Source organism: Lepidochelys olivacea (genome assembly GCF_965140295.1).
Source record: "Lepidochelys olivacea isolate rLepOli2 genome assembly, chromosome: 11".
Taxonomy (NCBI): domain Eukaryota; kingdom Metazoa; phylum Chordata; order Testudines; family Cheloniidae; genus Lepidochelys; species Lepidochelys olivacea.
In genome coordinates this window covers 36,923,610-36,935,731 of record NC_140421.1, presented here as the reverse complement: position 1 = coordinate 36,935,731, position 12,122 = coordinate 36,923,610, and the positions used below count along the sequence as shown (strand labels likewise).

At 42.4% G+C, this 12,122-nt stretch overlaps 1 protein-coding gene across 6 annotated transcripts in view; it reads left to right on the top strand.

The window, feature by feature from the left end:
• Positions 1-12,122, top strand: part of TTC21B (tetratricopeptide repeat domain 21B) — a 104,950-nt gene that overhangs the window by 14,423 nt on the left and 78,405 nt on the right. For all 6 annotated transcript variants that reach the window (XR_014713564.1, XM_084643170.1, XM_084643169.1 and 3 more), the window contains 3 exons: positions 1,218-1,302; positions 5,760-5,858; positions 7,176-7,368. Coding sequence is in view for 5 of the 6 variants with exons in the window: in XM_084643170.1 (XP_084499296.1) it covers positions 1,218-1,302; positions 5,760-5,858; positions 7,176-7,368 (377 nt within the window). In the remaining variant the exon portion in view is untranslated. The remainder of the gene's footprint in view (positions 1-1,217; positions 1,303-5,759; positions 5,859-7,175; positions 7,369-12,122) is intronic.

Below are 12,122 nucleotides of genomic sequence, written 5' to 3'. Positions count from 1 at the left end.
TTTTAGTGGAGAAAATTGTGAGGTGGTTCTGACAAGATTGTTATGGGGAGAGGTTTCATAATTTTCATTTTTGAAATGTTTTCTAATGGCTTTTTTTGTAACATTACATCTCAAAACTGGCTTGGCTTAGGAACCCTGAATTCATTTCAGTCACTAATCTTTAATGAATACTAAGGCCAAGATTACAAAACAAATTCCCGTGACCCTTTAGCTAGATTCCTAAATCCATATGTAGGCGTCTTCCTGATTTTTTTCACTCAGCTGTTCCTATTGTGGAGTTAGGAGCTTAACTTTAGGCTCCTGTTTTTAAAAGTCTTGGCCAAAAGTATGGGTATTCTGGTTTTGTAGGATAATTTGAAGTTGCTTTCCTCTGGGAGAGCCACAGGGACTAGTTTAGTTTTAGTTTAGTTTAGGTACAGTAGATGCTGCACCTCTCAGGAGCCCCAAAGGAAAAGACCTTTAATTCAGTCCTCTGAGTTTCTAAGTCTGCAAAGCACTGGTGTTGATAAGCCATATTTAAATAGCGTGTAAAGACCGTTTGTTCAGATCTCAGCCAGTAAAATTTTAGAATGTTTTATAAGATCGGCAGATGGGAATCTTTTTTCTGTGGCATTAGTAATATACTGGCTATGATGATGTATTATCAGAAACTGGATTATATGGCCCTATTCCAGATAAAGGGGAAATTCAGATAATGGAGTGTCTATTACGTGTAGTTGTATGGCAAAAACTACTTGAAAATCATTAAAATACTTTTTTTTTAAAAAAACACACCCTTATTTAAGATTCTAACAGAATTCTAAACTAAAGTTGTCATCTAAGTATGAAAAGAATCTTATCCTAAAATTCTTCCTAAGTCAGCAAATAAAAGGGACAATATTGAGATAAAAATGTGTATTAATATATTTGTTGTTTATAACATAGTTCCAGTGTTAATGGTCTCACTTCACATTGTGTGCACTTTAACTTGTTGTGTTTGTAAGCCTGAACAATTAAAGCTAAGTCCAATTCCTCTTTAGGTTTGATTCTCAAAACTCTAGAGTGTGTTAGTGTCAAATTAGCTGATTCTGTTGGAATTTTTAAAAAAAAGGCTTTTCTGCTAAATTGTTTAAAAGCTGGTCTTAACTCCAATTTCACGAAACTTTCTATTATGTAAATAATGTTTCCTTAAAGGAAATAGCCGATCATAAAGCAAACTGACTCTTGATTTTCCTCAGGCTGTTGCAGAAAGATACTCTTAACCTGGAAGCCATAAGGATGGAGGCTCTACATTTTTTGTGTAGGGAAGGTAATATACCTGAGGTGAGTCTTTGTGTAGCACTTTTTTAAAGCATCAAACTACTGTATTTGAATCATTAAAGCATTCAGTGATTGAGGTTATTTTATAGAATACAGTAAGTATTTTGAGCAGTTTAAGCATTTTATTAACAGAAAATGAGAAGTGATGAGGTCTTGCTAGTAATTCTGTACCTTTAGTCATCTATTTTTCTCATAGATGGCCTTGTTGTGCACTGTAATACTCTGCCAGTTAGAAGCCTGTGTTAGACCACATGTCCTTCTTCCTGTCCCCTTTTTGTCTAATGGGCTAGTTGTGTGGCACTAAAAGTCTCTGCTACCTTTTTCTTCCTTTCTGGGGCCCCATAGTTTGGATATGTGTGCATTTATAGCACTGTTCAGCTATTTTGAAGATACTTTTAAAAATTCTATTTAATTCTTATAAGAATTAAATATTTTGTATACATTATGCCTTTTCACATTTTTAGAAGAAATATGCTTTAATACAGTTAGCAGAAAGCCAAATAAATTAAATTGATACAAAAATGCTAGTAAGTCTAACTATATTAAATGCAAAAAGGTTTAATGACATAAATGGAAAGTGTTCATATATTTCATTTCTCATTTTAGAGAGAAATATTTTCATGCTACTAGCACCATTCAAAATAAATAATTGCATACGACTACTAGCACATTTTAAAGAAATTAAATGGTGCAGACTTAATGATGCATTTTAATATGCTATGATGTATAATTTTACAACAGATCACATGATTTAAAAAGGACCTTCTGATTGACTTAGTAAATGAGGTAGGTGGGGTTTTCCCAAACTCCCAGAACTGGGGTTTTTGAGATCAGTCCTGCAGAGCTTGGTGGGGTTAGCTGCTTTTCCTTTTCCCTTTGCCTTTTTTCCTTTTATATATACATAACTTCCTTGGGCAACAATGAAAAGAGGATTTTATTTTTTGACCACATTTCTAAAAGGAGAAAGATATCCTGTGGAAGTAGAATTTTGCAAGAGTGATCTAAATAAAAGCACCATATTAATTCCTAACCATCTTTATTTTATGTGAAAAGATATCTTCTGGTAATGGTCTTTCACCGGTGCACAGTCACAGAGCTTGTGGAAGTGTGTAACTGTAGCATATCAATTCAGCCACTAGAGATTTTCAGGAGCTCAGTGAAATTTTGTTTAAAGTTTTAAAGTGTAAATTTAAGACTTTGGGACAAATTTTCAAAAGCAACTAAGTGAGACTTTAAGAGCACAAGTCACTTTGAAAATGGGACTTGAGCTTCTAAGTCATTGTGACATTCCTCAAGGTACAGGCTGGACACTTGCGTCCCCTTAGTTCTTCCAGTGCTTACTCATGTCCATTCCATACTAAGTGTGTGTGGGCTGCATGCACAGTTGCTGGAGATTTTTCCCTTAGCTGTATCCATAGGACTAACTTTCGTACCCCCTGGAGTTGTGCATGTATGCGCCGACATAAGGGACGCTCCCAGAGCCAAATCCTTTCAGTTCCTTCTTACCACATGTGATCATTGTTTGGAGTGATCCCTCTTGTTCTTGCAAGACTTCTGTCCCAGTGGTTTGGACTTTGTAGTCTATTATATAGTTATAGTTATTAGTGTATCTAATGGTCCTTGTCGTCGAGGGACTTTTGTCCCAGGGGCTGGACATGCCCCGGTCCATAGGCTTTAAGCCGTCTACCTCATGTGGCAAGCCCATGCCAGTGAGTGACTTCTACTCTAGCTGTCTAAAGTGCCTTGGAGAAACTGATGTTAGAGAAGTGCCAGAACTGCAGGGGCTTCAGACTTGAAGGAAGGCAAGACGGTGGCCAGGACCTCCCTTCAGACAGTTCTGGATGCAGCTGACTCAACAGCCAGAATAATGGCATCAGCAGTCACCGTGAAGCGCTATTGTGGCTCCAATCATCAGGCCTCTCTAATGAAGTGCAGCAGTCCATCCAGGACCTCCCCTTCCAGGGTACCTTCCTGTTCTCCGAACGGATGGACTTCAGGCTTCACACCTCAAAGGCTCACGGGCCATGCTTCGCTGCCTGAAGCATTTCAGGCTTCAGCAGCCTCACAGGTTTCCAGTGCCTTCCAGGCAGGAGCCCTACAAAAGAAATAAAAAGATAACGCAAGCTAATTCTTACTTTACCAAGGCTAATAGGTTTAAAAGCAAAAAGGTCTGTCTCACCATAGCCTGTGAAACATATTGCAGCTTATGTCTCCTTCCAGCCTGGGACCGTTTCCCCGCTTACTTCAGTTTTTTGAGTGTTGTTGATGTCATGAGCAGAAAGCTGGGAGGAGGAGAGGGGTAACGAGACAGGTTTTCCCCCTCCTCTTATAGTCCAGTCCTTTGTGCTGAAAAAACCCTTCATAGAATATCAGGGTTGAAAGGGACCTCAGGTCATCTAGTCCAACCCCCTGCTCAAAGCAGGACCAATCCCCAATTAAATCATCCCAGCCAGGGCTTTGTCAAACCTGACCTTGAAAACCTCTAAGGAAGGAGATTCCACCACCTTCCTAGGTAACCCATTCCAGTGCTTCACCACCCTCCTAGTGAAAAGGTTTTTCCTAACATCCAACCTAAACCTCCCCCACTGCAACTTGAGACCATTACTCCTTGTTCTGTCATCTGGTACCACTGAGAACAGTCTAGATTCATCCTCTTTGGAACCCCCTTTCAGGTAGTTAAAAGTAGCTATCAAATCCCCCCTCATTCTTCTCTTCCACAGACTAAACAATCCCAGTTCCCTCAACCTCTCCTCATAAGTCGTGCTCCAGCCCCCTAATCATTTTTGTTGCCCTCTGCTGGACTCTTTCCAATTTTTCCACATCCTTCTTGTAGTGTGGGGCCCAAAACTGGACATAGTACTCCAGTTGAGGCCTCACCAATGCCGAATAGAGGGGAATGATCATGTCCCTCGATCTGGTGGCAGTGCCCCTACTTATACAGCCCAAAATGCCATTGGCCTTTTTGGCAACAAGGGCACACTGTTGACTCATATCTATCTTCTTGTCCACTGTAGCCCGTAGGTCCTTTTCTGCAGAACTGCTGCCTAGCCATTCAGTCCCTAGTCTGTAACAGCGCATGGGATTCTTCTGTCCTAGTGCAGGAGGACTCTGCACTTGTCCTTGTTGAACCTCATCTGATTTCTTTTGGCCCAATCCTCTAATTTGTCTAGGTCCCTCTGTATCCTATCCTTACCCTCCAGCATATCTACCACTCCTCTCAGTTCAGTGTCATCTGCAAACTTGCTGAGGGTGCAGTCCATGCCATTCTCCAGATCATTAATGAAAATATTGAACAAAACCGGCCCCAGGACCGACCTTGGGGCACTCCACTAGACATGAAGCCATTGATCACTACCCATTGAGCCTAACGATCTAGACAGCTTTCTGTCCACCTTATAGTCCATTCATCCAGCCCATACTACTTTAACTTGCTGGCGAGAATACTGTGGGAGATCGTATCAAAAGCTTTGCTAAAGTCAAGGAATCCACTACTTCCCCTACATCCACTACTTTCCCCTCATCCACAGAGCCAGTTATCTCATCATAGAGAGACACAGTGACAGGTAGTTTCATTGTGTTCATAAGCTCCAAACTGTCCTTTTAGAGGAATTGTAAAGTTCTTGTTTACATCACCTCCCTTGTTGGAGGATGGCCACTTAAGCATTTAATAGTTTTCTAAAACCTGTGGTCAGTCCTTAGTTGTCTCTGAGGAGCTAGTCTGTGGGCATTCCCCAGAACCATAATATATTTGAGTAACATTGTATAGCAAAACCTCATAATTTTTAACAGTGTTGTTACATAAGTGTTATCAGGACAACAATATTCAGCAGATTGAGTTTTCAAATGATACCTCAAAAAGCATACTTTGTACAAAGTATATCAAACTTTATAAAAGTGGTGAACATGGATAGAGGGTGTCAGTCACTTAATTGCTTTTGAAAATTATTTTCCTTTATTATTCTGCTTTATGGTTTGAGAACCATGTATTATTCCAAATCTTTCAGTGTAGATGTTTAACTAAATTTTTTGTTCTTGCGGTAAAATTGCCTTGTAGATAAGAAGCTCACTGTGATTTCTGGAGGAAATCTTAAAAACTTAAAAAAACAAACAAAAAAAACTTTATATAATATATATTTTTTTTATATTTTAAAAACATGTCAAAGAAACTGTTGCTCCCTCTTCTGTTTCCAAGCTGATTTTATTTACTGCTTCTTGAAATAATCTGCCTTTTAGGTGTAGGAGTAAATTTGTTTTGCTGTCCCTTTGCTGCTACAGCAGTTCCAGAGTATTGTTTTTCCAACTTATATAGAAGTTATTTCCAACACTTGAAAACATATGTTGGGGTTGAATAGTTAAGATACTTGGAATAAGGCTCATGGGATGTCATGCTACTGGAGTTTGTGATGTTCCTTGAGGTGTTGTGTTCCTTCAATATTGATCATAGTGTTCCATTCTCCTAGGCTACAGCCAAGCTGGGAGACCTAATTAATGCACTGGACAAATTGGAACCACATAATCCTCAACTATTTTGTAAAATGGCATTAGCTTTCAGCAGAACAGTGAGTGTACATTTTTTTTTCTTAAACAAAATGCAAATAATAGCTATACATCCCGCTTTTGATTTTTGGTAGTAGGTGTTGTGTGTCAATTAAAATCTTTACTTGGAGAGAGAGAAAGTGGATTGATTGTATAACTTGGTCTCTATATTTGAAAATTCAATGTATGGGCTGAGAAAAGAGACACCTATTAGCCAGTCAGTTTTTCTGCTGCTCACATGAGTTCTAAATAGCAGTGAAGCTGAATAGTCTTGTTAATTTCTTGCTCTTGCTTCTGCTTTTGTTTGGTAAACCCATGAGCCATGGCAATTCCCTTGGAGTTGTCTGCAGGCTTAGGAGGACAGCATTGAAGTGAATTGCATTTGAAAGGGTATGTTTATGACAGTAAGGGCTAAGTACGTAATTTTTAAAATGAAAACATAAATTCTCCATGATAGCTTGGGTCACAGCAAACACCAGGAGGAGCTTCCCACTTGCTACTGGAGAATAAATTTTATTTATAAAGTTCTTGATAAGGGGATGACAGTTAATATGATGCAGCCAGAAAAAAATACCTAGTCTACCAAATTACCTAGTCTCAGTAGTCTACCAAAGTGAGAAACAAATGCCTCTATGTGTAGTATAAGCTTGTTTTCATAAGATTACTCAAATAATTGTACATTTCACAGGTTATTTGTAAATTACTTGCTGTTGACCAAAGCCTTTGTAGCATCTATTCCATTTAATTGTAATAAGGAAACAAATTTTACTGACAGAAGTTATAACTCTTTAAACTCATTTCTCTGTAATAAATACATCACAGCACCTGTTGACAGCATTGCTTACATAGAAGCACAAATATCAGAAAATCAGTGCAGGGTAAATTAGTCTTTTATTAGACATCTGAGGCCCTGAGATGCTACGGGGTGGGTGATGGTATAAACTTGAGAACAGATTGATCTTTGAGAGTTCTCTCGCCCATCTGTAGCCAAAAGAAACAACAATATGACAGTGGTATTTTACTTTGTCATTGATTGGTACAATATCAGCATATTATCCAATAGTTTTGAAAACTGGGTGCTCAATTTTGATCTCCTAAAACTAACTCCCATTCACAGGAATACATGAGAAATAAGTGATTACAGAAGATATGGCATTTTGCTCCTCCGGCATTTTGCTCCTCCATCCTTGAGATGAGTGAGGACTCAGTGCTGCTATTTAAAATCTAATGTGCAACTTCATTTAAAGATTCATTGTAACTTTGAGAGTTTTTTTTCTCAAAATGTGGTGAAACTGATTAAGATAGAGAGCTTTCAGATGTAAAACTCTTCTTAACTTTAGTGTGGCCGGAACCAACTCATTCTTCAACAGACACAGATCTTAGTTGAAAGAGCATTTGACCTGGCATCCCATGATTCTGAAATTGCTACAGAACTTGGCTACCAGATGATTTTACAAGGGAAGGTGAAAGAGGCTTTAAAATGGTACAAGACTGCTATGGTGCTTGATGAGACAAGTGTTTCTGCGCTAACTGGTATGGCATGAGACTTTCTATTACTTACCATTTATTTAAAGGACACAGACAACTTAAAAGTACTTCTCTCTGATTTGTTTTATCTACTGTTACAGATAATGCACGAGATTACTTATAAACTGAAAATAAAGTCTTAATCTTTCTGTTATTTTCTCAGAGCATTTGACAGCCCTTTATTGCCGATTTCACTATTTTCTTCATAGGGTCATTCCTCCTGTTTGGGTGGGTCTTGCTCTCCTGCTGAGGAGTGAAAGAGGTTTTTTTAAATAAAACATCATTTGAAAAAACACAAAGTGGCCGAAGGAATCAGGGAGAAGTATATCTTGGCAGTGCTTTCAATATGTTTTTTAACTGGCTAGATTTCAAGTTGATAGTATTTCTTTACTGGTTTTTCTATTGCTCTGTAAGATTTTGAAAAGATAAAATCATCATTGTAACATTAATGGGTAAACATAAGATACATGTGGAGGAGAATATCTCTAAGCCTTTTGCAAAAAGCTTGGTTTTTTTCCTAATTGTACAGCTGTTTTAATGTCTTTGAGGAGAATTACAACTGGAGCAATAAATGACTTGTGTGTTTAAAAAAAATACTAAAATTCTAAATTTCTTTGCTTTCATTGGTTGTTGCAAGGATAACTCTGACTAGAGAAATTATTTCACAAATTAAAAACATTTGGTGTACAACATTTCCATGAGGAATAGGATCCTCTTAAAGACTGCAACTCTAACAAGAAATGTAGACTATCAAGAAACTCCCCTTTCACATACCCTATCAACAATTTTTTGTGCCATCAAAAAGCAACTACAAGATACTGGCGTTGCTTCCATGCCAAGAGGGACTGTTAAGTGGTATAACTTGAGAATTGAAAATGGTTGTTCAGGTTCCCAGAAGAAAAAAGCAGCTTGCAGAGGCTAATTAGGCTGAGGGGGAAGAGGCTGTAACTTGTAATTGATGATGACTGAAGCCAATAACACTTGATGGTCTTTATTTTTAAAATGTTCTGTGACTTATTTGCTGGCTTTGGTACAGTGAAGCTTTATAATAATTTCACACAGTGTTCTTGGCTCTCCGAATCAACAGAAAAATATATATTTAGCATTGGAAATGAAGAAATCTGTATTAGATATTTTTAATTATTTTTGCTAGTGTTAGTGATATACTTAGTCCTTTGTATTTATTTTAAGGAGTCAGATTCTGATATGCCCCTCTCACTGAAGTATATGGCATGATTCATGTTTGTATGGCACATAGTCCAAACAAACCTTGACTGTGGTTGGGGCCTTTAGCTGCTACTGCAATACAAAAAAATTAATTATGAAAGAGTTTTTTAGTTAGAATTTGTACTACACTTCCTTTTGGCCTCAGCCCCAAAAGCTGTCAGGCTTTTGTGGCATGCCTGATACTGAACGTAATCCTATTTTTCTTCTTCGAGTGCTTGCTGACTGACCAGTTCCATTCTAGGTGTGTGCGTGCCCATGTGCACGGTCATTGGAGATTTTTGCCTTAGCGGTATCCGTAGGACCAGCTGTGGCTCTCCTTTGAGTGCCGTGCTCATGCATCCGTATATCAGGCGCCACTGGCCCTACGCCCTCTCAGTTCCTTCTAACTGCCCGGGGTGGTTAGTTGGAGCACCTTTCCTTGCATAGCAAGGGCTAGCACTTTCCTCTCTTCTGACTTCGAGCCTCAGGGCCTTGTAAATAGTTTGTTTATAGTAGTTAGTGCTAAGTAGTTAAGTGTAGTTAGAAGTTAGAGTCCCAGCAGGTACTTCGCCCCAGTCTCCAGGGTTTAAACCCTGCATGGACTGTAACAGGCCTTTGCTAAGTGACCCCCATAGCAACTGCCTCAAGTGCTTGGGGGAATCACATGTGAAAGTCAAGTGTCTTATTTGTAAACATTTTTGACCCAGGAATCGGTTATTCATTTGTGGGCTCTCCTCATGGAGGCTGCCCTTCATCTGCCTTCTGAGCTGTCCTGCCAAGACTCCTCTAATATCTTGGTCCTGGTGCACAACACACCTCCGGCACCGGCCTCTTCCCAGCACCGCTCCCCATTGCCGGTGCCCCCAAAAGAAAACAAAGAAACATGTCTCTCCAGCACTGGGCAAGAAGGGCAATGGGACACTGGGCAAAGGACCCAGTTCAGGCCGCCTGGCCACTCCGGAGCCACATGTACATGCCTGCCCGGTTGGGGATCTTAAAGGATCCACCACCAACTCCCAGGAGCAATAGGGGACCCAAATTCCTGATGGTATTGATGCCTTCTCAAGTTCTCCTGGCACTGAGAGAGCAGAGGCCTCCGCACGCACTGTCAGCACCGCAGGAAATGGCAAAGACTCCCTACAAGGGCAACCCAGCCACTAAAACCACTTGGGAAGTGGAGTGCTACTGATCCCCTGAGACAAGACAGCACCCTCCACTTCTACCCTCCACTTCCTCTGGGGCTTGCCCTCAGTCACTGGCACCACAATCATGGTTCCTGCCGTCTTGACACACATTCCCTAGGCAGAGGTGCTGATTTCTGTACTACCAGCACTGTTCACCCTCCCACTGGTCGTCCTCTTGGCGCAGATCTTGGTTGCCTACCCAGTGGGAGCACTCCCTGTCACTGCTCTGGTCACCCTGGCAGCGATCCTCTCACCCCAGGCACCGGTCTCCAGCGGTGACAGTCAGCAGGCAGACGCAGGCGTCAAGGGCCCCACTGTGGTCACCGAAAGGGGATTCCTCTGGCATAGAAGGACAGTTAAGCCCCTCACCCACACTCCAACGATGTGATTGGGCACCTGAGGCCGTGTTTACATCGACGTTGCCTTGGCAGCACAGTGAGTGGCGAGCGCAGTGGCCTTATTGGAGCGCATGGGGCATGCCCCCTTTGCACCACTTGTCTGCCACTGCCTTGGAGCAACAGTTGGTGGCACTGGGCTCGGTGCATGAGTCCTGCTCGGAGGTTGGGGTAGAGGAGACTGCACCCACCCCTAAAACCTCCTTCCCCCCACAGGGGACGATGCCCAGGGGCCTCCCCCAGTGTTACAGTCATCTTCATCCCCGGACGAGGCGGTCGGGGGACCCTTGTGGGCCAGCCCACCAGACAGTTATAAAGAACATCAGGCCCTGCTTCAACTGGTGGCTGAGAACTTGGACCTAGAAGTAGAGGAGATGGCCGAGCAGGCGGACACCTTTTCCAATGTCCTCTCAGCCTCTACCCCTGCCTGTGTTGCACTACTAATGCATGACAGGGTCCTCAAAATTGCCAGTGTCCTCTGGCAAATCCTGTTATCTATCCCTCCCACCTACAAAAGGCTGAAAAGAAGTACTTTGTCCCGGCCAAAGGGTTCAAGTACCTTTATACCCATCCACCTCTGGGCTCGCTGGTTGTCTCTGCGACCAACGAAAAAGACAATCTGGGACACACCAGCTCAGCTCCCAAAAATAGAGGCCAAAAGACTGGACCTTTCTGGGAGAAAAATTTATTAGACTGCCGGCCTGCAATTTTGGGTGGTGAATCATCAGGCCCTCTTGGGCAGATACAATTTTAACTTTTAAGTTAAAGGAGTCCCTCCTGCAGAGTTTGGCCCAAGAATTTGTCACCCTGGTAGAGGAGGGCACTGCGGCAGCTAGGTGGTGCCTCCAAATGGCGTGGGACATGGCAGACTCAGCGGCTAGGGTGGTCTCATCGGTGGTGGTTGTGAGGTGCAGCTCCTAGCTTCAGACTGCCGGCCTTTCCCAAGAGGTGCGGACCTTGATCCAGGACCTCCCATTTGATGGAAACAGTGTCTTTTCCGAACAGATGGATGCGAGGCTGGATGGGTTAAAGGACATCGAGCCACCCTTCGCTCTCTGGGCATGCATATGCCGCAGTCTGCACGGAAGCAGTGCCGGCCCCGCCCATTGCCAAGGCCTTGGTAGCCACGTTGGGCTTCCAAGGAGAAGGGATAGAAACACGAGTTTTAGTCATTGCCGCCCTTCCTCCTCCCCCTCACCCATGCATCCTGGGGGTCAGAAACACTCATGTTGAAGGTGTGCTCAAGAATGAAGCCCCAGTTCAATTTCCCGGATCTACCTTGTTCTTTTCTCAACTGTCTTCATCCCTACCGTTCAGCCTGGTTGCTGATCAACTCGGACCACTGAGTGTTGGACATTGTATCTCTGGGTCATACCCTGAAATTTTCAGCCGCCCATCCCTCTTCAGGGACCCTTCTCACGAGCAACTCCTCATTCAAGAGGTCGAGAACCTTCTACACCTGGGTGCGGTGGAGGAGGTCCCTCAGGACATGAAAGGCAAGGGGTTCTATTCCTGCTACTTCCTAATTCTGAAGGCAAAAGGGGGCCTCAGACCCATCCTGGACCTGCGTCACCTCAGCAAGTCTCTCAAAAAGTTGAAGTTTCCCATGGTCTCCCTGACCTCCATCATCCCCTCTGTAGATCTGGGAGATTGGTATGCCACCTTCAACTTAAAGGATGCTTATTTGCATATTCCCAGGTCAGATGTTTCCTCATTTCATAGTGGGCGGGCACCATTTTTAATTCACTGTGCTGCCCTGTGGCCTCTCATCAGTCCCAGTGGTGGTCCTAAAATATATGGTGCCAGTGGCTGCTTATCTGAGAACGTCCAGGGATCCAGGTCTTCCCATATCTTGACAACTGGCTCATCAAGGGCAGGTCTCGGAAGCAGGTTCAGAGGAGCCTTGATCTGGTGAATTCCACCTGTCGTGACCTGGGCCTGTTAATAAATGAGAGAAAATTCACTGTAAGGTCAG